The sequence below is a fragment of the Lynx canadensis genome, chromosome D1 (assembly GCF_007474595.2).
Source record: "Lynx canadensis isolate LIC74 chromosome D1, mLynCan4.pri.v2, whole genome shotgun sequence".
NCBI classification, from domain to species: Eukaryota; Metazoa; Chordata; class Mammalia; order Carnivora; family Felidae; genus Lynx; species Lynx canadensis.
Window position 1 is genome coordinate 112,635,277 of NC_044312.2, and position 27,017 is coordinate 112,662,293.

General features: G+C 56.6%; 1 protein-coding gene across 1 annotated transcript in view; it reads right to left on the reverse strand.

Annotated features, from left to right (window-relative positions):
• SHANK2 (SH3 and multiple ankyrin repeat domains 2) overlaps positions 1–27,017 on the reverse strand; it is a 509,419-nt gene that overhangs the window by 18,460 nt on the left and 463,942 nt on the right. Inside the window, exons 18-22 of the mRNA XM_030332233.1 lie at positions 9,385–9,520; positions 8,721–8,801; positions 8,432–8,440; positions 7,243–7,263; positions 582–712 (exon numbers count right to left, since the gene is read on the reverse strand). Of these exons, the coding sequence (XP_030188093.1) occupies positions 582–712; positions 7,243–7,263; positions 8,432–8,440; positions 8,721–8,801; positions 9,385–9,520 (378 nt within the window). The remainder of the gene's footprint in view (positions 1–581; positions 713–7,242; positions 7,264–8,431; positions 8,441–8,720; positions 8,802–9,384; positions 9,521–27,017) is intronic.

Sequence of the window (27,017 nt, forward strand, 5' to 3'; positions counted from 1 at the left end):
ACCTGCGGCAGGTGGGCTGGCCCCAGGGGAGCTTAGCTCCCCTCGTGCACTTGGGAAACGGATTCCCCGTGCAGCCGCCGCCCAACCCGCCGCTTCCTCGTCTGTAACGCTGGGCTTGCTGGCCGCCCCCCGGTCGGCGGCACCGGAGGCGGCTGAGCCCGGTGGACACGTGAGCGTCAGCTCGTTGGCATCCTGTGCTCAGGGCCCCAGGCCGTCTTCCTAGAGCACCCTCTGCCCGGGGTCTGGGGCCCGAGGCCGGGCCGGACAGCGTCTGGGCCACATGGGGCTTAAGATGCGGTGAGAGGCCACAAACAAGGCGGGCGGCGAGGATGGGGAGACGGGGCTGGGGCTGGGGGCTGACCCCACAGTGGGGCGGCCCAGAGCTTGTGGGATTACCACCCGCCCCCCCCAGCCCCGGGGTTCTGGCGGGGATGGGGGTCCCACACCAGCAGGTGGGTCTGTTCTAACGTGCATTACGCCAGGCTGGCCTGTGCAACGGGCGACGTTTCCAGGTGTTACCGTAGGTGAGAGCTGTCACTGCAGGGACGGCCCGCCCGCCTCCCCGGGGCACGGCCACTCACGTTCATGTCGGAGACGGATGGGAAGCACCGGCTGGTGGGCCGCTGCTTGATGGTGGCTACCCTGGACTCCACGGCCACGTTATCAGCAGTGCGGGATGGCTTGGAGGCTGGGACAATCTCGTCGGGCTTATCTGCAACGTGAACACGACGGTGGGAACGGGCGTCAGTGACCGGAGCCCCTGAAACACCACCGGGGGCTGGCTTCTGACAAGGTGCCCTCCGCACGTGAACAGCCACTCAACTGCTCCGGCCTCCAAACCATGCAAGCGGGCGCTCGTCACCGCGGTGTGGGTCACGCATGCGTCTCTGTGCCACATGCACTCGCAGCGACGCCAAGTCCGTTCCCAAGCCCTCACCCCGGGCAGGCGCACGCGGACAAGACTCTCAGTGACACAGCCTCGGCCCCCGAGGCCTGCAACTCCCTGAAAGCCAAGTCTTCACCGGAGCCGCTTTGTTTTCGCTGCTGGACGTACTCTTGGCCGCGCCAACTAAACCAGGGTTTGGGATCGTTTCCTCTTTAAAAGCTCAGAGGCATACGTAGGTGCTTTGCCACAGGTTGTGGCTGCCGGGCTGTAAGGCCCTCGCGCCCGGGGCTAGAGGTGGCGGGCACAGTCAGGTGGCCGTCGGGATTCCCAGCCGCCAAGCCCGTGCTGCGTGGGGGACACCCAATTTCCCAACAGCACAACATTCTTACTTCTTGGTGAAAAAGAGAGTCAAGGGTTAGTGATGTGTAATTCTTACAGATTAAAAACTTTTTACGATTTAAATGTAAAACATCATTACAACTTTTGGAAAACGTGAAAACTCCAGCGGGGCCTAGGATCGCCCACAAGCCCTTGCTTCATCTGTAGGAGGTCTGAGACCCCTCGGGGCCTTGGGGCCCGCCCTCCCGGAAAGACTACGGCCCAGTTGGCGCAAAGCCAGCGCGAGGCGGTGCCTGATGGGAATATCCCATTTTGGGCCTCGTGAGGCCCGGCACCGTCCTTGCCCCCCATCCCCAGGACGCACAGGCCTGGACGTGTGGTCATGTGGACGTTCCGTCCACAAGCCCGAGGCCTTCTCCTAGCAACCCCGATCCTTTCTGGGGTCTGGCGACTCCCCTCGAAGTGCCTGCTGTCACGAAGAGACTCCCGGGCCCCTGGAGTCTCACCCAGACCCAGAGCGGTCAGGCCAGGGTGTGAGGCTTGGGGCGTCTGCTCGTTCCCACTGGGCAGGACAGCCACTTGGAACAACAGGGGCTTCCCAAGAGGAGCTAGTCCCCTGGAAAAACCCCCCCCAGAGCCACCCACACCAGGGTCCCCATAGAGGAACTGCAAAAGGGAGGAGGTGTGTGGGGTGGGGGAGGGACAGGGGGCCAGGCAAACAAGCAGCCACCAGGGCCACCCCAGCCTCACAGACCACCCAGCAGGTGGGCCTCTGACATCTGTGACTAACTGCTCACAAGACTCCTGGGTCCAGACCTGTGTCCTGGACTGGGGGTGAGCAAACTAAGGCCCTCGGGCCAGATCCTGACTGCCAGCAGGCAGACACTCCCCCTGCGTGCAGCGATTACGTTTTTGGTTTTTTTAATGTTTATTTTTGAGAGAGACAGAGACAGAATGCGAGTGGGTTGGGTTAGGGTCAGAGAGAGAGGGAGACACAGAATCCGAAGCAGGCTCCAGGCTCCGAGCTGGCACAGAGCCCGACGCGGGGCTCGAACTCACAGACCGTGAGATCATGACCTGAGCCGAAGTCAGATGCCTAACTGACTCAGTCACCCAGGCGCCCCTGCGATTACATTTTTAAGAGGCTGTTAAAAGGAGGGGAAGGAGAATGTGCCACAGAGAGCCCGTGGCCTGCAAAGCCAAAACCCTCACTGTCTGGAAAATACCTGCCCCCTGGCCCGGACCCTGTCCCAGTTTACCTGCCCGGGCGCCCCGGGCGCAGAGGGTTCTGGCCGAGCCGCGTTGAGAAGGCCCTTCCCCCTGACACACGCGCATTCACGTCTCTCCCTCGTGAAGAGAAGACCCACTCCCTCCCTGTGTCCTGCCCTGCGGTCCGGACTGGTCGGCCAAGGGCACGTCCTCCTCGTCATGGGTGCTAGGGAGCATCAGCCCCTTAGGGAGTTGGTCAGAGACACTTATGTCTCTGGGCCACCTGCAGCCACAGTCACCGTGTCCCCAGCCCGCCTTCATCCTCACGGCCCACGGAGCTGTCCTGTCCTCAGCCGTGCTTAGGGCCCCGGGAGGCGCCACTCACCCCCTCCTGGCCACCAGCTGCCGCTCCTTCCCTCGGCCGGGTCCCTGTCCCTGCCGCTGTGCTGTGCACACCCCACGGTCCCGGGAAGCTGCTTCCTCTGGGGGGCCGTCCCACCTCTGATCCGGGCAGGGATATTCCTTCGGTGGCTGGGGTTTAACCTGCTTCTGTGCCGGACCCCCACCCCGCCCCTCCGGCCGGGCCTCGCTCCCTTGACCGTGGCGCGGGGTCCCCTCACGGACGTGCTCAGGTGGCGCTTGGCTGGCCTCCTTGGTCTTCGTGGCCTGTCCCTGGAAGCTGGGCCCCTGGTGCTGGCTGTCGGCTCATTTCAGCTTGAGCTGCGGGGAGTCGGGTGTCCTCGGGGCTGGGGGCCCGTCCTCGGGCTCGGGCCATCTCTCCAGGTCCGGCCTTGGTCGCAGGGCATGCCACTCAGTGGGGCTCTGCCGGGCCTCCGGGATGTGGAGGGGGTGCCACCGAGCCAAGAAAGAGCGACTGGAGGCCAGCACTCATCCCGTGGGAGGCACCGTAGGGGGCGGGGGCCCCAGGGCAGGATGCTCTCCTGTGACGCAGCGCTAACCAGCAGCACCTTCGACAGTCTCCTGTTTCTAGCCATTCCTTTGGTGTTAACCCCCTTCCTCCAAGCGGACGGGAGGTTCACCCTAATTTCCCAGCGGGCCGAGGGGCTGCTGCCCGGTATCCGAGCAGCGCCTGGACTCTCTTCACGAGCCGGAATAAGCAGGGAGCCCGCTGTGATCTTGGAGCCCCAGGGCGCGTGGCAGGCACCCCAAAAATACACCTTCAGTCATGGGCGGGCATAGGTGAGGCAAAGACCCCGTGTCGGGAGCAGTGGTCCCTGGTGGCAGTCCGAAGCACCTCCTCTCCTTTCTGGCCGTTGGGGAGGGGAACGGTCCCGATCTGCGATGTTGAAGGTCACGCACCCGTGACCAGGCGAGCCGGTGGGTGGGAGCTGGGCCTCGCGCCGGGGTCTGCCGGCCTCCGCATCCCCACCCCACCCTGGGCCAGGGGTCCCGAGCCCTGAAGGGCGGTGGGCATCGGGATGGTCTGCCCGCTCCAGCCGGCTGAGAAGTCAGGGCACTGTCCGCACCAGTCGCCCCGTGCTGAGAGGGGCGGGTCTGGGGGTGCCCAGAAGTGCGTGCCTTGGAGTCGTGGCCACCTTGAGTGGATGTCCTCGTCCTTGTTTTATTTATTATTAAAAAAAAGTTTTTTAAATGTTCATTTATCTTGGAGACAGTATGAGTGAGGGAGGGGCAGAGGGAGGGAGACACAGAATCCGAAGCAGGCTCCAGGCTCGACGCAGGGCTCGAACTCATGAACCTCGAGATCGTGACCTGAGCTGAAGTTGGACGCTTAACCAACGGGGCCCCCCAGGCGCCCCTCCTTGTCCTTGTCCTTGTCCTTGTTTTAAATCTTGGCCTTTCCACCTCCAGCCAAATGTTCTTTTGAACCAGAACACCAGAGTTCTTGGGTTGTGGGGGGTACGGCCGGGAACGATCGCTTTCAGTGACAGCCATTAAATGTGGTTTGTGCGATTCAGATGGGAACACGGACAGCCCGTGGCTTCCGCACGGGAGGCCTGGGGCTCCTCCTGGCTTGCGCCCACCTCTGAGGGTCTGTTTACCAGAACACGAAGGCTTTTAGGAAAAGCTGTGAGGCTGGAGTCCCACTTCTCGTTGTACAGTCTCCAGGTTATTGTGCTTCATTTAAGAGAGCCTGGGTTTGGGTCTCTATTCGGGGATAAAGAGGATTAGCGAACGCAGCCCCCTGCAGCCCTAAAATGAAGTGCTCTGCGGCTGAGAACAATCCCGCAGGCGCATCTTAAAAACCACCTAGCAGGGAGTTGAGGAGAAGCCTCTAGAAGCAGCCACGTGCTGTCATTTTCTAAGCAAACGTACGGACTGGGGTGATGCTCACCGTCCATAAACTGCCCGCTTCCTGGCGAGGGGGCAGCATGTTTTAGGAGGGGAGGTGGCATATTTGGCAAGAGCGGTTAGGTCCCCCGGGGAACCAGAGCAGGGACAGCCAGAGCGTCACAAGCCCTCACCCCCCACCCCAGCCCCCCCAGCCCAGGAGCTCACCCTTGGCCACTGTCAGGCTTCAGCCAGTGCGCCCTGAGCCCTCCCAAGGCAGAAACCCACGTTCCACGCGCCAGACCCCGGGGGGAGGCAGTGGCTGTGGCCGGCTGGCCCACTTCTGGCTTAGTCTTCCCGGGAGGCCGAGAGGCGCGGGGAGGGGTCTTTGAGCCGTTCCCGGCCTGATGGCCCTGATGCGTCTCACACCTTCCAAGGCTCAGGCCTGTGGGTGCAGGCAGCACCGGGGTCGCCCGGGGGAGCCAGGGCTGGGGGCCATCTCGCTGGTGTGACAGTTTTCTAGAACCACCGCAAACGGTTCAGAATGAAAGAAGTTTGTTCTCCGTCAGTCTGGAAGCCAGAATTCCCGAATCAAGGTGTCCATAGGATGTTTCTCCTCCTGGAGGCTCCCGGGGAGGATCCTTCCTGCCTCTTCCAGGTTCCGGGGCTCCAAGCGTTCATTCCTGGGCTGTGGCCGCATCCCTCCAAACTCCGCCTCTGTGCCCTCCTCTGCGCGTGTCCGAATCTCCTCCTCTCTTGTGAGGGCGTGGTCATTGGCTCTGGGTCCACCCCGATACAGTGCAGCCTCAACAGGCTCACATCTGCAAAGGCCCTGTTTCCAAATAAGGTCCCTTTCTCAGGTTCTAGCCGGACGTGGGTTTTTGGGGGGACGCTATTCAACCAGTATGTTGTAAAAGCCTGTTTCCCCCCTGTTGCACATGGCCCTGGAGCATGGGGAATACTTCTGAGCTCAGACCGGTCCCCTGGAAGAGACTGGCAGGTTCTGAGCTTAGACCGGTCCCCCGGAAGAGACTGGCAGGGGCAGTGTTCCAGAAGCATTCTCTGCATGCCCACCAGCGTCCGATGCTCCAAGCTCTGTGAGGCCGGACTGTCCACTCCCTCGCTGCGCAGTGAGTGTGGGCCGCGGAGCGCCACACTGCACCCCACAATCTCCCCAGCCCCGTGGACTGCTCACACAGGAGCTGGGTGGACCACGGCCCCGGGGCAACTTTGGGGTCTTGCGTGCACACTGTCTCCCGCACCAGCTGGGGTCAGGAAATGTGGGGGAGGGGCATTTGGTCTCAAATTGCCTCCAGTTTTCCCTGCTGTTCAAAGCCAGGTGGGTCTCCACCCTCCAGGACTCCCTGTCTCCTGTGCCCGTGCTGGCCACAAGGATTGTGACTCCTGTCTTTTCACACGGTCCAGGGTGGCTGCTGGAGGCGCCCCCTTGACAAGGGACCTTCTCGGCCAGCTCGGTCACGGCAGTGAAGTCCCGGGAGCCCACGCCGGGGTGCCTTATTCAGGATGGTGTGGCAGACAGAGGGGTCGTCCCTGGGGCAGCAGGGTGTTGGCCTTGGGTTGAAGGGGACTTCGGGGAGACATGGGATCCCAGGAAAACTTCCGGGCAGTCCTGGGGGTGGCGGGTGGAGGCCGGGGAGGAGGAGCAGGTGCTCTGACTTGATGCTCTAGGACCCATGGTCGTGCCCCTAGATACCGGCTGATGGATTCTGAGACCCACCTCCCGACTTCAGCGTTCAGAATACCTCCGCGCCAGCGCCTAGGCTCCCGTGATGGGATCCACGCCACGCTCCCCCAGACCCCCAGAAGGGGTTTTGAGTTTATTGTGCTTCTTTCTATTATTAGGATCGTTGTCTCCAGCAGTCAGGTGAGAAACACCCCAAAATAGGGATGCTGCTGAAGGAGGAGCCCGCATCGTTCTGGGGCTCTGTTGTTGGGGCTCTCGTGGCGCGTGTGTCTCTGCTGTTCACGGCACTGCAAACCGTCCCCCACCCCGTGCCAGTCGGCTCCCGGGTCCCCGCAAGCTTAAGGACAGCTATCCCGCAGGCAGAGAGCGTGAGAGCCAGGGGCTTCCTGTGAGCTCGAGGACGCTGCCCCTGCCCCCAAGGCCCAGGCAGCTAGCAGTCAGGGGACCAGCCCCTCGCCCCGCGTCGGGGCCCCGCCGGCCTGCACCCCGGCTGCCTGCTGCGTGTGGCCGTGGACCGGACGCAACTTCGAGGCTGCCGGCGGGTAGGGCGGGCCCAGCTGTGACAGCCTGAGGGTCCCACGGGCCTCATGGTCATGACGATGAGGACACAGCTCTGGGGGAGACGCACAACACGTCGGGGGTGAGAGAGGAACCACACTGGGAAAAGCAAAGCAGACGGGACAGACTGAGACAGGACGCGGTCTGGAGCTGGGCCCCTCCGTAGGCCCCGGCACAGGGAGGAGACAGCGTAAGAGTACGGCGGTGTAGACGCCACGCCGACAGCCACAGAGGGGGTCTCTTCCATGGGGTATGCGGGCAGGGGCTGGGAACAGACACTGGGCTGGCCCCTTACCCTTCTTCTTCCGGATGGAGGCTTGCAAACAGAAAGGGGAGGGTGAGTCCACGACGGCAGCGCTCCCCCGGGGCCTGGCTAGGGGGCCTGGAAACCTAACGCTACCCGGAAGCTCACGCGGGCCACACGCGGAAGGGTGGGGTGTCTAGACGGCTGGGTTTATGGCTCTCCCAGGAACCCGGTGATGGGGTGACCTTCCCCTTCCAACATGACCGGCTGCTAAACCTGCTTCCTGGCCACGGGTGAGACACTGTCCCCGCAGCACTGTGCCAAAGCGGCACGGGGTGACAAGGGGAACACGGAGTCCCCGCACGGGGGGAGAGACGGGGGAGAGACGCCAAGGCCCGGGGGAGGGGCCGGGGTAGCACGTGCTGCCCAGTTTTAAAGGATGTGCAGCAATTCTGTGGTCATCCCCACTGGGTGCCACGCCAGGTGCACGGGGACAGTCAGGGCTCTCCTGGGGAGCCTTGTTCGGACGGACAGGACGTGGCTGGGAGAAAAGGGGCTTGTGAGGAACTACGGGTTCCGGGAGGGTCCAGAAGGTCTCCCCGGGAGGCTGGGGTCAGGTGGGAGTGACGTCAAGTTAAACGCCGACGGCGGGGGGGAGCTCAGACTCCCCCCACTGAGCCAGCTGTGCCTGATGGGCGGGTCCTGGGCTCAGGGCCGGTTTCCGCGCTGCACGGGGCGCCCAGACGCTGGCCCTTCATCACCCGGCCAGCCCCTCTCCACGCTCTCCGCAGAGCAAGCACATCGGCCCTCTCGCCACTTCTGTGTGGAAGAGCCAGCCTCCTACCAAGCGTGTCCCTGGGCCCCATGGGTGACGCCCCAGCACGACATTTAGCCAGCATCCGGATGGCCCGCGCCGGCTCTAGAATCTTCCCTCTCAGTAGCCAGCACTGCCCTGGACCCGGGGCCCTTGCTGCTCTGAACACCCTTCCCTGTCTCTCTGACAGGGCCAGTGGCTCGAGCTCTCCTGTGCCTTTCAGACCTTTTAGAAGATTCTAGGAGCCCCCTACCCCTGGTGCGCACCCTTCCAGGCCTGCTGGCCCCACCACCATCTACACCAAACCCCAGGGATGGAGCTTTCTGGTCTGCCTCCAGCACGCGGGGGTGGTGAGGCGGATTTGGGGGGTGGGGTGCGCCCGAGACAGCAGGGGAGCTGTTTGGGGGACACCGTGGGGCGGCTTACCTTTATCCACTAGTGAGAGGCCCAAAAATTCAAAACAAAACAATGTTAGACGAGCCGAAAACAGCAAAAGGCAAGACTAGCAACCACCCCCGAAGCCAGCAGGACTCCCACGGACATGCCAGCGCGGGAGCCACCCGCACGCAGGGCTCCTGATGCCGTTCCAGGGGTTCAGGGGCAGGGGACGGGACAGGCAAGCGGGCACAGGGCCATGCACGGGCTGAGGCAGCGCGGACAGGTCCCGGGGGTGGCGGCAGCGGGGGGCCGGGCGGGCCAGACGGGCGACTCTTACCGAGCTCCTCCAGCTCCGAGGTCATGGACTTGGAGCGCAGGGTGAGGGCCGTGGTCGGGGCGCGCTTGGGAGGCGGGGGGGCTTGAGGGGCAGGCGGGAGAGACACGGGTGTGAGAGCCTGGCCCTGATGTGCCCCTGCCCCCACCCGGCTTCCAGAACAACCTGGGGGCCGGCGGCCCCGAGCCCCCAAGGTGGGGAAGCAGCTGTGTCACCCGCTGAGCTTCCGCTCGGGCCGCGAGGGGTTGGGACCGGGACAGGCCCTGTGTGGGGGCCCCTGCGCTCTGTACTGAGCGCCCCCAGGCACACCTGGCACTTGGCACCCCTGCCCTCCCCGAGGGAGCAGAAACGCGCAGAGGGGAGCCGGTCCGGCCCTCTTTCCACCGCGTGCCTGCGGGTGACTAACGGACCTGGTGGTTCCGGCAGCCTTGTAGCCCCCTGGCCGGCCGCCCCCCACCCCCCACCCCGTCACAGCGAGGACCCGGGCCTCACACGTGTGCCTGTGCCCCCCGGACCCAGGGCTGCTGAGCACAGCCTTGCCTGAGGCCCGAGCTCCCGAGTCCTCTCTTCACCTCCCTGTCTGGCTTCTTTTCCTCCTCTCGGGGGGGCCGCCCCCCGGGCGGGAGATGTGGGGGGCGGTGCAGGGGGGGCGGGGCGGGGCGGGCACCTTTCTTCCTGGCGGTGTCGTCCGGGTCGAGATTCCTGGTCACCGTGACCACCTTGAGGACGAGGTGGTTCCCTCCCTGGCGGATCATGTTCACCACCTGCCGGTGGCCGACCTTCACGACGTTCTCCTTGTTCACCTGCGGGAGACAGGGGCTGTGGGTGAGGGGCCCGCGCGGGAGGAAGGGAACAGTGCCCCCTGCCCCCCGTCCCCCGCCCGGTCAGCAGACGGACAGAGGGAAACCGTGGTGGCTTCTGGAACCACAAGTGCTCTGGGGGGGCCAGGGGGTGCTCTGTGGTGGCCGCAGGCCGGCTAACCGTGGCCTGGTGGTGGAGGGGGTGCCTGTCACTCTGTGCAGGGCCGTTTCCAGCTGCCAGGCGGCCGGGGCTGATTCTCATTGAACCCGGGAGGAACTTCTTGGCCACCAGTGACGTGCAAAAAGCCAGACAGATTTCCAGGGTCCCGGGCTGTGGCCCTACAGCTTTCCATTGTCACACTTAAGAGGAAACACTAATTGCTTTCCACGGATTTGGGGAACACACGTCCACTGAAACGGCTCATTTCCTCCAGGTGCTCCCTCCCTCCTCCGCTCCTGCCCAGGACGCTGCAAAAGGCACAGAAACTTGGCGGACGAGGTGCTAAGGGCCACAGGTCCGCCGCCCTGCCCATCCAGTGACACCGGAGGATGCCTCCACCGCGGCCACTCGGGTGTTCGCCGAGCTCCTGGCCCCCGCCTCCCCCTTCACATCTGTCTGTCCCCACGGCATCGGCAGGCAGAGCCGGGGCTGGGCCTTGAACTCTGACACCGAGGGCACTCTGCACCTCCTGGAGTTTGGGGGGTTCTCGGGCGTAGGGGCTCCACATCTCTGGCCCGGCGTTGCCCCTCACGCTCACTGAACTAGACCCCTCTGGGAGGGGCGTGGGCACCTGCCATCCCCACAGTTCCCAGGGTGAGCACCGGGCACCGAGGGGCAAGGGAGTGAACCCGAGATCGCCCTGTGCGCCGTCCTCCAAGAAAGAAGAGCCCCCTCCCCCCACTGCAAAGAACAGGTGGGAAGCCCCCGAGGCCCCGCCCATCCCTGCCATCGCTGTCCCCATTTTGTGGTACTTTCTCCTGCTGGGGATTCCCTAAAAACCCATCAAGGGCAAGGGAGCCTCGAACAGAGAAGTTAACAGGCCTGATGACTCCTCACGCCTGGGCACTGGGGTCCCCACACCGACGACAGGTACACTCCTCCTGGCCTCGGAGCGCCAGACAGGGGAACTCGTGTTCGGTGAGACACGCGGCAGCGGCCCCGCGGTCTCCGCGGCCCCGAGAAAGACACGGACGCAAGCCCCGGGACCGCAGCTGACGCCCCTCCTCTCCCTCTCTCCCCGCCACACACCAGAGAAGTGACTTGTGCGCTCATTCCCTCGTTCACCACTTTGCTCAGGGCACCCACAAAAAGTCAGGTGGTGAGGGGTGATCCTGGTGGGCAGCCCGTCCCTGCTTCCGGAGCAGATGTTCTTGTGGGGGGCTGGCCACGCGAGTCGGTGAACAGGTGTAACCCCAGGTGTGCGGAGTGTCACCCGAGAAAACAGGCCCAGGGAACAGGAGGCAGGGGCCTGGGCCGGGTGGGGGCTGGGGGCCCGGGCACAGGCTGGGGGAGCCCTGCTGCAGGACAATGGGTGCCGGCGGGGGCCCGGGCACAGGCTGGGGGAGCCCTGCTGCAGGACAATGGGTGCCGGCGGGGGCCCGGGCACAGGCTGGGGGAGCCCTGCTGCAGGACAATGGGTGCCGGCGGGGGCCCGGGCACAGGCTGGGGGAGCCCTGCTGCAGGACAATGGGTGCCGGCGGGGGCCCGGGCACAGGCTGGGGGAGCCCTGCTGCAGGACAATGGGTGCCGGCGGGGGCCCGGGCACAGGCTGGGGGAGCCCTGCTGCAGGACAATGGGTGCCGGCGGGGGCCCGGGCACAGGCTGGGGGGGCCCTGCTGCAGGACAATGGGTGCCGGCGGGGGCCCGGGCACAGGCTGGGGGAGCCCTGCTGCAGGACAATGGGTGCCGGCGGGGGCCCGGGCACAGGCTGGGGGGGCCCTGCTGCAGGACAATGGGTGCCGGCGGGGGCCCGGGCACAGGCTGGGGGAGCCCTGCTGCAGGACAATGGGTGCCGGTGGCGCCCCGGGCCCCACCTCAAACGGCCCATATTACATTCCCATCCTGCTTTGCAAAGTAAATACGTTTGGATAGAGTCCTTCTCCCAAAGCAAGAAACGTATCAAGGTCGGAGCAGCGGGCTGCGTGGCTGCGGGCTTTCGTGCATCAGCCACCGGTGTGCGGGTGAGCACCCGGCCAGCGAGGGCACAGGGGTGCCACGTGGCTTGTGCTGTGATGCCTGTAAGCGTCCTCCTGCGAGAAGAGCGGGCAAAGGCGCGAGGCAGCAGGTTCAGCTTGGAACCCGCAGAGCAGGACTAAAGGCAGGACGGGCCCCTCGGCTGCATTCTCCTTCCCAGCACGGGGGGCACGGAAGAGAGGAAGAGGACGAGCAAAGCCGCACTTCGGGGTTTCCCAGCTTTCAGGGGCGCCCGTGGCTCAGCGGGTTAAGTGTCCGACTCGTGATTTCAGACCGGGTCATGACCTCATGGTTTGCGAACTCGAGCCTCGCGTCGGGCTCTGGGCTCTGTGCTGACAGCAGGGAGCCTGCTTGGGATTCTCTCTCTGCCTCCCTCTCTCTCTCAAGATAGATAAACATTTTAGAATTCCCCAGCCTTTAATGTATTTTTTTTAAATGTTTATTTTCGAGAGAGAGAGAGAGAGAGAGAGAGAGAGAGAACGAGAGAGACAGTGCATGAGTAGGGGAGGAGCAGAGAGAGAGAGAGGAAGGCACAGAATCCGAAGCAGGCTGTCAGCACAGAGCCTGACACCGGGTTCGAACCCACGAACTGAAAGACCATGACCTGAGCTGAAGCTGGATGCTTAACTGACTGAGCCACCCAGGTGCCCCCATAGAATTTCCCAGCCTTTAAACAAACTCAAAATTCAGTTTAACCCACAGTGGGACATCCCAATCAGCTACAGGCCGTACGACAGGTGTTCTGGGCTGCTTGTGTGGGGACAGGAGCCTCAAAGGCTGAGTGGGTGAAATGCTGCCTGATTCCTCAGATGTCCAGCTTGGCGTCTTGAACTTCCACGGGGTTCCCGTGTCCCTCAGAACACCTGGGCCTGCAATTCTGGCATGCTGCCGCCAGGGGGCGGTGTGGGCCTCGAGCGCCTGCCACATTTACGGAAGGTTAACCCCAATGCTGAGCCTCCTGGGATGACTGCCTTGCCGAAGAAAGACACGGGTTACGAGCCATGGATCCAGTTAACTGCAGGGCAGAGTAACATGCCCCTCCAGGCATCGTCCTTCCATGCAGACGTGGAGCCATCTAAGGAGGGAGCAAACCACGGCTACATCCTGGCAGAGGGCAAGAACCCAGGGCTAGCATCCACCAGGGTTCAGAGAGCTTCTGTGAAGAACAGGAAGTCAGGCTGCCTTTGCACACTTTCGTACTCTCCTCAATCATTCTCTTCTCCCACATGAATTGTCACTCAGAACACAAAACTCACACTTGCACGCGCTTTAAAGAGACGGCATTCTGTAGGGCCGGTTACAAGACCCAGAGGACGTCACCCAGGCCCCACCTGTCACTCCCAAAGCCTTCAGCTCACTCTAATTTATCCCTGAGTCTCTGAACATGCTTATGTGGTTGCTACTTGATGTTTCCATTCTATTTTATTCATTTATTTAAAAAAAAATGTTAAATGTCTATTTTTGAGAGAAAGAGCACGAGCGGGGAAGGTGCAGAGAGAGAGGGAGACACAGAATCTGAGGCAGGCTCCAGGCTCTGGTCTGTCAGCACAGAGCCCTACGCGGAGCTCGAACTCACGAATCATGAGATCGTGACCCGGGCCGAAGTTGGACGTTTAGCCAAGTGAGCCACCCAGGTGCCCCAGTGTTTACATTGTAGATGTGGTCTGCTGACACACTGATGTGGAAAATGATGGCTTATCCCAGGGTTTCTGAACAGTGGCACAGTTGCAAATGTGGACCAATTAATTCTTTGTTGTGGGTGTACATGATAGGATGTGGGGCAGTATCCCTGGATGCCAGCCACATCCCCTTCCTCCTAAATGTGGCACCTGCAGATGTTTCTAGACATTGCCAAATGTCCACTGGGAGGTCAGAGTTGCCCTCAGTTGACAACCACGAATTCAGGTCTTTTCTTTCATCCCCCAGGACTTCAACCTCAGCTTACAGTTGTATCATAATTCCGACTAGATCAACACTCAGGGTTTACATCACGACTGTGTAATATCTATTCGTAGCTAAACCATGTAGTATATTATGATGACTTTGTCTTCCCATACATTATGTCTTCCCCAGGGTAAAATCATTTTCTGTTGTTTGTTTATTGGTTTAATTTCCCATGTACTTAACAGTAATTCCAATCCAAACACTTCCTAATTATGTAAATCTCTTTTCAAAATCTTCAAATATGTTGGGGATTTTGTTAAGTTTATGCTGAAGAAATTGCTCCTGAAGACTTCAGCTCTTTTCTGCACAACGTGGGTTTGGTGTTTTCTACGCCTGTGTCCCATTACCTCTGTCCCCTGGATTCCTTCCGATTCATTCTTGTGTTGGGTCGCCCAAATCCCAGACCCCCTGGATATATTTTTGGCTGTTGCTTGGTATAAAGCCTCATTTTTGGTAAAGGACATTCTCGAGTTGCTTTCCAATAAAAGGAGTTTGGGAGATTTTTTTTTTTTTTTTTTGATACATTGCTTATTTGAAAATGACTTTAACTGCACACTTAACTGGGAGTTTGGGTACAAAATTTGAGGTTGGAGGGTAAGGTAAAGTAAATATTCTAAGACCAACTCCTCTGCAGGGAATATGTACAAAGTCTCGGCAAAACAACTCCCCCACCCCCAAACCCAAACAAACAAAAGCAGTTCCCTGAAAGCTCTTGAGTGTGAACTAAGGTAAGCGGATTTTGGATGGGAGTGGAAAGTCAGAAGTGCTGTGCCATGGACAGAGTGTGATGCGGGTCACTCAAAGCCCTGATGGAAAACTTCAGCCTTTCTGGCTTAAAAAGTCAGAGGACAGAACCTTGGGGGGTGGCCACAGCTGCCAAAGTGAGGGGGGCGTCCCAGAAAAGAGAGAGTCAGAGAATGGCAGTTCCATGTTCCGTGTGTAAACTGTTTCCAAATATCCGATAGAGGGTATGAAACTGTGCCTGCACTGGGTTGACTCGACGCAGCTTGCAGATAAGGCTAATATGCCTGACCTGACATTTGAGCTACTCCTACTGCCTCCCAGATATTTGTAGTTGGAGACTAGCCACGGTAATTACCAGCGAAAATGCAAACATCAACGCTCATCCAAGGAGTCTAATGGAATCCAGACTGTCACAGCATAGTATTTACAATATTCAGGATACAATGAACATTTACTTAATGAACCCAGACATGACTAAGATGTTGGAATGCTCAGGCAAGGACTTTGAAGCAGCTATCACAACAATACTCAACTAGGTAAAGGAAAATATACTCACAACCCATGAAAGGTACGAAATACCATCAAAGAAATTTTTAAAAATGTAAAAAAAAAATGAAAATGTTAAAACTAAAAAATACAATATCGTAAGTTAAAAAAGGCACTGGGTGGGCTCAATAGCGAAATGGATATGGCAGAGCAAAGAGTGAAGTTGAAGAAACATCTGAAGAATTTATCCAATATGAAGAAGATGGAGAAAGGATTTCCAAAAGTGAACAGAATCTTAAGGACTTGAGGGACAATGTCAAAAGGTCTACTATTTTGAGTCCCAGAAGGGAGAAAATTGGAATCCCAGAAGAGAGAGAGAAAATGGGTCAGAAAAAATAATTTAAAAAATGATGGCTGAGGGGCGCCTGGGTGGCTCGGTCGGTTAAGCGTCCGACTTCGGCTCAGGTCATGATCTCATGGTCCGTGAGTTCGAGCCCCGCGTCGGGCTCTGTGCTGACAGCTCAGAGCCTGGAGTCTGTTTCAGATTCTGTGTCTCCCTCTCTCTCTGCCCCTCCCCTGTTCATGCTCTGTCTCTGTCTCAAAAATAAACGTTAAAAAAAAATTAAAAAAAAAATGATGGCTGAAAACTTCCTCAGTCAGGTGAAGGACATAAATTTACAGATTTAAGAAACTCCATGAATCCCAAATGGGATAGATATAAAGAAAATCTCCCCTGGGCACATCATAGCCAATCTGCTGAAAGTCAAAGGTAAAAGGAGGAAATCTCAAAGTGGCCAGAGAATAATGATACATTACTTATGGAAGAACAATGATTTCAATGACTGTGGACTTCACATCAGAAACTCTGGAGGCAAGACTGTGGAACATTTTTACACTGTGAAGCCTAGAATTCTATACCCAGTGAAAATAGCTTCAAAGTACGAAGGCAAAATAAAACATTTATAGATAAATGAAAACCATGAGAATCTGTTGCCAGCGAATCTGCACTACAAAAAAAACAAAAACAAAAAAACAAAAGCAAAACGTTAAAGGAAGTTCTTCAAGCTGGAGGGGATACAGATACTAGATCTTAGAGGCACGAGGATATCAGATATGGTAAATACCTAGGTAAAATAGAAAATATTATTTTTCCTCTCATTTAAAAAATAGATATGACTGTTTGAGGCAGAAGAATATTGTTTTGTGGGGTTTACAATGTAAGTAAATGTGACACCTGTAGAGTACATGAAGGCAGGAGTGAGGTAGACACACCTACGTGGTTGCAGAGCCGTTATATTTCCTGTGAATTGTGCAGTATGGATTATAAGTGGGCTGAAAAGTTAAGGATATACACTGTAATCCTAGAGCCCAGCACTAAAAAGAATGTAAAGTACAGCAAAAAGCCAATACATTAAAATGGAGTTCTAAAAATAGTCAAATAATCCAAGAAAAGCAGAAAAGGGAGAACAGAGGAAAAGAGAAAAGAGAAACAGAAACAACTAAACTGGTGGACCTACACTGAAAAGCACCAATAATTACATTAAATGTTAATGGGATAAAACTCCAGTTAAAAGGCAGATACTATAGGGGCTCCTGAGTGGCTCTCTTTGCTTAAGCACCTGACTCTTGATCTCAGCTCAGGTCATGATCTCTGGGTTTGTAAGTTTGAGCCTTGTGTTGAGCTCTGCCCCGACAGTGCAAAGCCTGCTTGGGATTTTCTCTCTGCCTCCCTGTCTCTGGTCCTCTCTCAAAATAAATAAACTTAAAAAAAAAAGTGGGGCATCTGGTGGCTCAGTTGGTTAAGCACCCAACTCTTGCTCTTGGCTCAGGTTATGATCTCACAGTTTGTGAGTTTGAGCCCTGCGTCAGGCTCTGTGTTGATAGCGTGGAGCCTGCTTGGGATTCTCTTTCTCCTTTGCTCTCTGCCCCTTCCCTCCCTCTCTCTCTCTCTCTCTCTCTCTCTCAAAAATAAATGAATAAACTTAAAGAAAAAGGCAGACACTATAAAAATAGATTGTGGAGAAAGACCTAATCTGCAGGTCAGAGAGCAAACAAATGGAAGAAGGTTTCCCGTGGGTTGAGCACTATATCAACATCAGACAAAAGAGACTTCAACCACTCTGAATAACAGTTTGGCAGTCCCTCAAAAAGTTACACACAGAGCTTTGAGATGGCCCAGAAACTCCAGTCCCAGGTGTATTCCCAAGAGAACTGAAGACATGCTCGCACAAATACCTGCACACAAAATTTCATGGTGGCATTACTCCTAGCAGCAGAGAGAAGCGGGTGGAGGGTGGAGAAAGACTGTTGATGGGTGTGAGATCTCTTTCTGTGACAAAATGTTCTAAAATTAGACTGTGCTCATGGTTGCAAATTTCTGTGAATACACTAAAATCCACCAGATTGGGTGCCTTAAATGGTTGAATTTTATGGACATGAATTATATCTCAATAAAGCTGTATTAAAAAAATAGACTTCAGGGGCGCCTGGCTGGCTCAGTTGGTAGCGTGTGTGACTCTTGATCTCAGGCTTGTAAGTTCGAGCCCCACGTTGGGTATAGAGGTTACTTAAAAATAAAATCTTTAAAAAAATAAAAAATAGACTTCAGGAAAAGAATATTACCAGAAATAAAGAGGGATAGTTCAGAATGCTACAGGAGATTATTCGTAAAGAGGACGTAACAGTCATAAACACTTATGCACCTGCTCACAGGGCCTCGATATACTGAAGCAAAATTTGACAGGATAAAAGAGAGAAATGGGCAATTCTACAAATACAGCAGGACACTGAATACCCCTTTCTCAAATTGATAGGACAGTTGGGCAAGAAAATCGACAGAGACTTAGATGACCTGAACAATCATCTTGACCTGATATTTATGGATCAGTAACTACAGAACACACATTCCCTTCTGGTGTGTGTGGAACACTCACCAAACTGGATGAGGTACAGGGCCATACAGTTCAAGTTTGGAAATAATTTTCTTTCTTTCTTTCTTTTTTCTTTTTCAGTTTATTTATTTGAAAGAGAGAGAGTGGGGGAAGGGCAGAGAGACAGAATCCCAAGCACTGTCAGCACAGACCCTAATGTGGGGCTTGAAACCACGAACAGTGAGACCATGACCTGGGCCGAAGTCGGATGCTTAACTGACTGAGCCACTGCCTGGTGCCCCTAGTTTGGAAATAATTTTCCTTCAGGAATTTGAAGGCTCTCATTCATTTACTCTGGTGACCAGGTTTGTTCTGGAGGGATCTGTGACCACTTGTGTTCGTGGAACGTGAGTCCCCTCCCTGTGGCCCCCGCCCACAGGGTGGAGAGCCCTGCAGGGTGGCCTCTTTGCCCCAGGCTCACCAAGATGTGTTGACGCACCATGGTGTGGCTCTGTCCTCACCTCTCAAGTAGGGCCCTCTTCACCGGGACATTCTTGCCCTTTAGGTGTGCAACGCTTCCTTCAACCATTTCTTGGCCATTCTCTTCCTTTCTGTTTCTCTTCAAGCAACCTTGTTTCTTCTGGACTGGTCCTCCAACTCAGTTGTCTTTCTTCTTCCATTTACCATGTCTTCTCTTTCTTAGAGACTCCCGTCTGTTTTATCTTGTAATCCAGCTGTCAGAATTTTCATATCTGCTAGAGTAGTTTTAAATTCGAGAGCTCTGATTTTGTCTTACGAATGTTACTTTTAAAAAGAGTATTTTTGTTCTAACATCGAGGATGCAGTATCTCCTTTTATCTCACCGAGCACATTAATAATAACTTTTCAAAATCCTAGTCGCCCTGTGTGATCTGTGTCCTCCATTTTCTCCATAGTATGTTTGTTTTGGGCTCTGTGTTTCTTACAAATTCTTTTTCTTTCATAGAAAGCAGAAAAATAATTTATTCCAGAAGGTGGCAGAAATAAGAAAGTCATCGTGAAAATACAGTTCAGTGTAATTCTGCTGGGACAGATACTCCCTGGGAACACCGTCCTCCTCCTGACTGCGCCCTTGGAGAATCACGGACTCGTGACAGTTTTTAAACACTTCACTGATTCCCATGTTGTGAGCAGGCTGGAGTCTTCTCTAAATGACCAGGTTCCGAGAGGACAGCAACGTCTTTCTCAGAAGAACAGTGCCTTCTGTCTCAGAAGGTGTGTAAACATTTTATAGAGTCAGTTAAGGAGGTACAAAATGCATCGAAATGTAAAAAAAAAAAAGAAAAATGACAGGAATGAATACCGCTTTGTAGAATAAGATATTCAAAAGCGGAGTGAATGTTTAAGGCACCTCATGGCCAACCGAGGCGAGTCAAGGAAGGTGGTCTGGGTCTGGAGGGGACTTTGCATCTACAAGAATGTGGCCTCAATGACTCCGTGCTGGGGAGCGGGTCTTTCTCCTCAAGGCCAGTGACACCTGGAGGTCCCAGGTGGCTTCATCTTTCAACTGTGGGTCCAAAGAGGGGTTGAGGTGGGCCAGAACTGCAATCGGCCAAAAGAGGGGAGCAAAGTGAATGGGTCACCAGCGGGGTGATGATGACTCCCCAGTCGGGCCTCTCAGGGCACCAAGAGGCTGGTGAGGCCCCAGAACACGCTCGTTGTGACTAGAGACCCCGTGAGAGCGTTCTACACCCCGGTTGCTGCTGGAGCTGCCGGTCCCCGCCCGGCTGCCTCACCTGCGAGAGTCATTCTTTCATCAGGTGCACAGTGCTTCTTGGCAGGCAGCACATATTTACGAGTGGCCCCTAAAGAGCTGATTTCTGTCCCAGCCAGTTATTCTGTGAACGCTGACAAGTGTATATGGAGGGACAAGGCACAGAAGAGCCCACACAATATTGAAAGAGAAGAACAGAGTTGGAGGACTGACAGCACCCAACTTGAAGACTTAACTATTGAACCACAGCAATTAAGGACTGGTGAACGAGTAGATAGACCCGCCGAACACGAGAGCACCCGGAAACTGCCCCCCCCCCCCCACCAAGAATAGTCACCTGATCTGTGATGAGGGAGCAATGGACAAGAGACAGACTTTTCTGTGTCCCACTGGAACAACAAGACATCCAGCTGCAAGATGAATCTAGACCCAGACCTCACACCCTTTCACAAAAAATGAACCCTAATGGGTCATCGACCTGAATGTGAGACAAAAAAACTGTGAAACTCCTAGAAGATAATCCAGGAGAGTATCTGTGTGACCTGCATCTGGTGAGGACTCTTTTAAAAAGTGTATTTATTTATTTTGAGAGAGAGAGAGAGAGAACGTGTGTGCACAAAATCAGGGGAGGGGCAGAGAGAGAGGGAAAGAGAGACTCCCAAGCAGGCTGTGCACTGTCAGTGCAGAGCCTGATGCAGGGCTCGAACTCACAAACCATGAGATTGTGTCCTGAGCTGAAATGAAAAGCCAGACGCTTAACCAACTGGGCCATCCAGCTGCCCCCTGGTGACAACTCCTTATCACATCAAAAGCACCAACCACGAAAGAAAAAAGTGGTAAGGAGGACTTCACTAAAAGACACTGTCTGTAAAAAGACACTGTCAAGAGAATAAGAAGCCATATACTGGGAGAAATTCTTTGCAAACCTTCATATTTACCCCAGATAAGCGGAAAGCCTGTGTTCATACAAAAACCCGCACGCAAATGTTTATAGCGGCTTTACCCACAATTGCCAAAACCTGGACACAACCAAGCTGTCCTTCAGCAGGTAGATGGATTAACAAGCTATGGGACATCCAGGCAAAGAAATATTATTCAATGTGGCTCTCAAGCCACAAAAAGGACATAAAGGGACCTTCAATGCATCTTACTAAGTGCAAGAAACCAATCTGGAAAGGCTACATACTGTGTGATACCAACTGCGGGAAATGCTGGAAAAGTCCAAACTATGGAGACAGTAAAGATCAGGGGCTTCCAGAGGACAGGGGGAAGGGAGGGATGAACAGAAGGGGTGCGGACAGGGGAGTTTGAGGGCAGTGAACTTGTCATTCTGTGTGGTGGACACATGTCATTTGTCTAAACCCATAGGACGTATAAAGCACAGTGAACCCTAACGTCTACTGTGGACTTTACTTAATAATGATGTATCCACACTGGTTCATTAATTGTAACAAATGCACACCACACTAGAACAAGATGTTAAAACTAGGGGAAATGGGGCACCTGGATGGCTCAGTTGTTTAAGCGTCCAACTCTTGGTTTCAGCTCAGGCCACGATCTCAGTTTCATGAGTTTGAGCCCCGCATCAGGCTCTGTGCTGGCGACGTGGAGCCTGCTTGGGATTCTCTCTCTTTCCCTCCCCTGGCTCACACTATCTCTGTCTTTCTTAAAAATAAATAACTAATCTTAAAAAAAAGTAGAGGAAATGAGTGAGTGGGGAGGGGTGAGGGAGTGTTCGGAACTCTCTGTACTTTTCGTTCTATTCTTTTCTGTAAGTTAAAACTACCAAGTAAAGCCCACTCATTGAAAAAGAAGCTCATTACTACAGTTTTTATTATGGAAAAAGTCCCTCAAATGTGCAAAAGCAGAGAGGCGGTTGCACTGAACCCCATGCACCCCTGCCCTCCGCACATTCTTGTGAATTCCAGCCTTCTATCACCTCTCCGGAAGGCAGTTCAGCAGGCTTTTTATTGAAAGACCCAGCCCCGTGGTAAAAACATAGTCACAATACCATGATCACACCGGAAAGGCAACCCGGATTGTTCAGGTCATCACAACCATCCGCTATCGTGGCTGAGGCTGGGTCCTGCCTGCGTCCAAGTGCACAGCCGGCTTACCGGAGTCATGACAGCTACATGTTGCACCTGGTCGGCCCGCCTCTCGTCTTGTTTAATCTGGAGGTTGGAAGCTGGACCATGTTCAGGTTTGATTGGGGCAGGTGGACGGGTCAGGTGGTGCCGTACCCCCCACCTGAGGGGCCCCTGAACTTCTGCTTGTGTTTTGAGGGATGTTAAGATTTGGCGGGGGGGGGGGGGGTGGGGGTTCAGGAATGGGCGGTTCAGCCGGATCCATCCCGTTAGCTTGTCATGTCACTGTTTTTTTAAGTTTACTTATTTCTTTTGAGAGAAAGAGAGAGGCAGAGAGGGTGCACACAAGTGGGGGAAGGGCAGAGAGAGAGGATCGCAAGCAGGCTTGAGACTTGAGACGCGAGGCTTGAACCCCAAACTGTGAGATCGTCACCTGAGTTGAAATCGGAGGCTTAACCACCTGAGCCACCCAGGTGCCCTGTCACATCCCATTTTTACCAGCCCCTGATGGCCGCTGCCTGGATTCTGTACCTCCAGGGGCAGTGAAATGGTGATTTCCTACTTCTGTGGTTCCTTCTCCAGTGACCAGTTGGACTAATTTGTAAAGAGAAACTTGCCTTTATCAATAGTTACACTGCCCTGAGCTACTGTGTAAGAAAGGCAAGAGAAGTGCTTGCTTCTTTCTTTTGACTTTTACCAGCTTTCAGATTAATGAATTGGTTCCTTCAAAAGTGACCCATTCTTTAAGATGCATCATCATGAAATCAGGGGTGTTTGAAAACCATTAAATTTTTTTTTAATGTTTATTTATTTTTGAGAAAGAGTGAGTGAGACAAGCATGAGCAGGGGAGGGGCAGAGAGAGAGAGGGAGACACAGAATTCGAAGCAGGCTCCAGGCTTGGAGCCATCAGCACAGAGCCTGACGCGGGGCTCAAACCCACGAACCGCGAGATCATGACCTGAGCTGAATTTGGACGCTTAACAGACTGAGCCACCCAGGCGCCCCAAAACCATTTTTAAGAAGTTTTTATTTGTTTATTTTGAGAGAGAGAGAGAGCACAAGCTCTTCAGGAGAGGGGCAGAGAGAGAGGGAGAGAGAGAATCCCACCTGATGCAGGGCTCGAACCCCCGAACTGCGAGATCATGACCTGAGCTGAAACCAAGAGTTGGACATTTAACCGACGGAGCCACCCAGGTGCCACAAAAACCATTTTTGATATATCTGAATCCACTGCAATTAAACAAGCTTTTTGTCTGTTTTGATACAAGCTTTGTTTTTAAACAAGCTTTTATTTGAGAACAATTTCAGATGTGCACAGGACTCGTGAGGAAGGTAGCGCAGAGAGCGTCCCTGGTCCCCACACCCAGCTTCCCCTCTTCTGTACGTCCTACATCAGTGTGGCGCACCTGTCACGATTAGTGAACCGATACTGACATGTTGTTACTAACTGAAGCCCACGTCCTACTCAGATCTCCTTGATTGTTACCCAGTGTCCCTTCTCTGTCCAGGGCCCCATCCAGGCCACCACATGACTGTCAGTAGTGTTTCCTTAAATTCCTCTTGGCTGTGACGGTTCTGATGACTTTGGCAGTTCTGAGTACCTTTCAGGTATTTTCTAGACTATCTCTCTTTTTAAGAAAAAAAATTTTTTTAATGCTTATTGTTGAGAGTGAGAGAGAGAGAGACAAAAAGCATGAGTGGGGGAGGGGCAGAGAGAGGGAGACACAGAACCCGAAGCGGGCTCCAGGCTCCGAGCCGTCAGCAGAGCCCGACGCAGGGCTCAAACCCACAGACTGCGAGATCATGACCTGAGCCGAAGTCGGACGCTCAACCGACGGAGCCACCCGGGTGCCCCTTGTAGACCACGATTTTCCCTCTTAACCACGATTTTCCCTCTCAGGGTCAGATGGGGTTGTGGGTTTGGGAGGAGGACCATGGGGTGAGAGCCCTTCTCATCCCCATCACGTCGGGACACGTGCCCCCCCCCCCATGACTCGTCCCCGCGATGCTGACCTTGGTCACCTGGCTGAAGTGAGCATCAGATCCCTGCCATACAGTTGTTCTTTCTTGTTCCCACGCTGTCCCCAACCGAAGAAAGCCACTGTGCAGCCGCAGCTCGGGCGGCTTATGGCCCATCTCACTGAGACCAGTGTGGCGTCATAAATTGTAGGGATTCTGGGTTCTTCCGCAGGGGAGATTTGTCTCTTCTCCTCTTTTGTTTATGTGTTCAACGGCGTGTTCACATCAGTAGGACTCCCAGATATCACCTGTGTTGTACTTTGGGTTATCACCCCAGACTCTGTTAGGTAGTTACGCACTCTGGTGCTCAAGGTTGGCCCCGCTTTGGCCCCGGGGCTGTGTCCTGTGTCCCTGGGCCCTGCCTCCACGCTCTGTATCTTACTTCCTCCCTGGCCCCAGCCGCGGCTCGGGGCCACCCTTCCTGGTCCGCCCTACTGGTCCCTCACCCGCCCTGTGCAGCGTCTTCACGGGACCTGCACACCTTTCCTGCCCGCTGGCGAGACGCGGTGTTCCGGGCTCTTGGTGAATCTGTGCCGACAACTTCAACTGAACGTTAGAACAGCAGGTGCGTTAGGCCTTTGGCTTCCCATTTTCGTCTCTTTGTTAAAAATCGGGGCTCCTCGCGGCCAGCGTGCAGGTGATGGTTTCTTTGCTCGCCCTGTCTGCGAGCGTGTCATCCACGAATCCATCAGCGATCGTTCGAAGCAGCGGCACAGCGAGGGTCCCAGCAGCGGTCTAGTTGCCGAGCACGAGCAGGGCTGAAGATGTGCTTCCTCCCCTTGGCAGCCACGTGCAAGGTGCCGCTCGAAGTGATTCCTCTGTTAATGCATTGCTTTCATCGGCAGGTTATGGCATTGATATTGTTTTGCTCTTGATTTCTAAAAGGTTGGTTTGTGTTTTACAACGAAGTGCAATTTTAACCCGATTTCATATTCTAATCTATAAGACAAATCGTGTCAGGATTCTTTTCTTTCTCTTCCTCACCCAGCCCCCGAGGCAGCAGGAAATCGAAAACAATGGCGCGTGGGTCATCCTTCTGTTGAAAAGAAGAAACGAGCATATACCCGCGTGGATGTCTGTATGCGTGCGTGTCTGTGTGCCCGTGTGCCCGTGTGGGTGTGTGGTCCCCACCTTCCTTGCACAGACGGTAGCCTGTTGGTCACACTTCTCTCAGCCTTGCCTTTCTTACGGAACGACGCATCCTGGAGGCAGCGCAGGGCAGCACGCGGAGGGTCCCCCCCTCCTGACAACACCCCACGGCCCCCCGGCATGTGGCCATTCGCTGTATCCCTGGGACACCCGCACGGGCCCGGCCACAGTGCCGTGGGGGCAGCCGGGGGCCGCGGTGGGCGGGCTGCCTCGCCCGGGACTTCCTTCCGCCCGGGACCCCACCCCACACCCCCTCGGGGAAGCCCGCGTGTGGTGCCGACGGGCGGCGAGCAGAGGGCTCCCGCGTGTCCGCCAGCCGTGGGCGCACCAGCCGGCGTGGGCTCGGAGCGTGGCCGCTTTCTTGCTGCACCCACCGCCCCGTCTGTGAGGCCCGTGCGGGCGCCGTGCGCACGTTTCTGTGTTCACGCGGGGTGGCCGGCCTCTCCCGTCAGCAGGCATCACGGTGCTGGGACCTGTCGTGGAAGCAGATTCCAGACCCCAAACAACAGCGCTCAGTAAATACTTGGGAATGCGGAAAAACAATGAGCGGGGGCGGGGTCCGAGACCTGGGTTCGGGTCCCAGCTCCCTGTCTCCCAAGCGAGCGAGGGACCTGGACCCGGCCTTTGAATCTCACAGGCCCCGTCCGACGCGCCGGGAGAATAAACCCCAAGCCGGCGTCCAGCAATCCCACAGCCGAGGAGGGGGATGGGTGTGTGACATCCGTGTCGGCCAAACTGGAGGCTCTGCTCCGGCAGGGAGGGGGCCGCTGCACCCCCAGCCCCCTCCCGCCCCAGCCCTTCTCCCAGTCAAGGTTGGGCCTGCGAGCCGGCCCCTCTGACTTTCTGGTTTGAACCGGCTCGGTCTCGCGCTTTGTCGCTGACCCGCCGACGGTCAGTCCCGTGGGGTCGGGCGTTCGGCCCTTCCTGCTCCAGCTGGGGCCGATCTGGCACGAACTGGGGGCTCTGGGGGCTCTCAGCCCATCACCTTGTCACTCTCCTGGCGAACGCCTGCCATTTCCGTTCAAAGCAGCGCACAGACGCCCCATGGGCGCTGCCCGAGTGTCACCCGGCCGTGCTGGGAAGCCAGGATGACCTTCCATGCCAGCATCCCCCGTCCCCCGTCTCCCAGAGCTGCCCTTGCCCCCCACTGCGCTGGCTCCACACGGCCCCACGTGAGGTCTGAGGGGCCGGAGGCCCAGGCGACCCACTTGGAACCACGGAGGGGGGGCGGCCGTGCCTGCGGTGGGACTCACAAAGGAAGATCAAGAGGGAGCCCACGGGGAGCACCTCCGACGAGTCCCCACGGGGAGCACCTCCGACGAGTCCCCCACGGGGAGCACCTCCGACGTGTCCCCACCGGGAGCACCTCCGACGAGTCCCCCATGGGGAGCACCTCCGACGAGTCCCCCATGGGGAGCACCTCCGACGTGTCCCCGTGCTGAGGACCTGAACGCCCACGCCATCGGATCTATGGCCCACAGCACTGGCGCGTGGTCTGGCCCCGGGACCGTGAGTCTCGGCTCTGGGGAAACACGTGGCGGAGACCCTGGCCAGCCCGACTCCCCACAGGATGCCTGCCCGGGGCCCTGGGCTGACGACGCGATGGTGCCCACGTCTGACGCGCGGGAAGCATGTGCGCCACACGCCCCTTTATGTAAAGGGAGGGTCAAGCCCTCCCAGCCCCCGGCCTGCCTCCCTCCCCAGAAGGCAGGCTTCCGGGGCCCGGCATCCGGGACACGTCGGAAGGTCCCTGCCCACGTGAAGACCAGGGCTGCCCTCACCCCCCCGCCGGCCCCCCACCGCGCAGGCTCGCGGGCACGCACGAGAGCAGGGGCCGTGCTTGCCGGGCCTTCTGCGACGTGGACGCGACACGCGCCGTCTCCGAGTGTGTGTTTCCAGCACGTCTCAAGGCCTCCGTGGGGCCGCCCGCTCTGAGCGGGGACCGCCGACGGCTGCTCCCAGACGGCAGCAGCAGCTGGCCTCGCGGTCCAGGGGACCCAACGGTGCTGAAAGTGTCCGTGGCGGAGAGGGGCGCCGTTCAGAGCCGCTGGCCAGTCCCCCCCGGGAGGGTCACGGCGTAGACCTACCTAGGGTTGTGGAGCAGACCTAGGCCGCTTCTGGAGAGCCACCTTGTGGACAGCCACCCTGCGGTGGCCCCGAGGGCTTGAGGCCAGGGCGGTGGACGACCCACCAACGTTCACCCAGCCGGTGGCCACCGCCGCCCGTCAGACAGCTGGGTCAGCCCCGCACGGC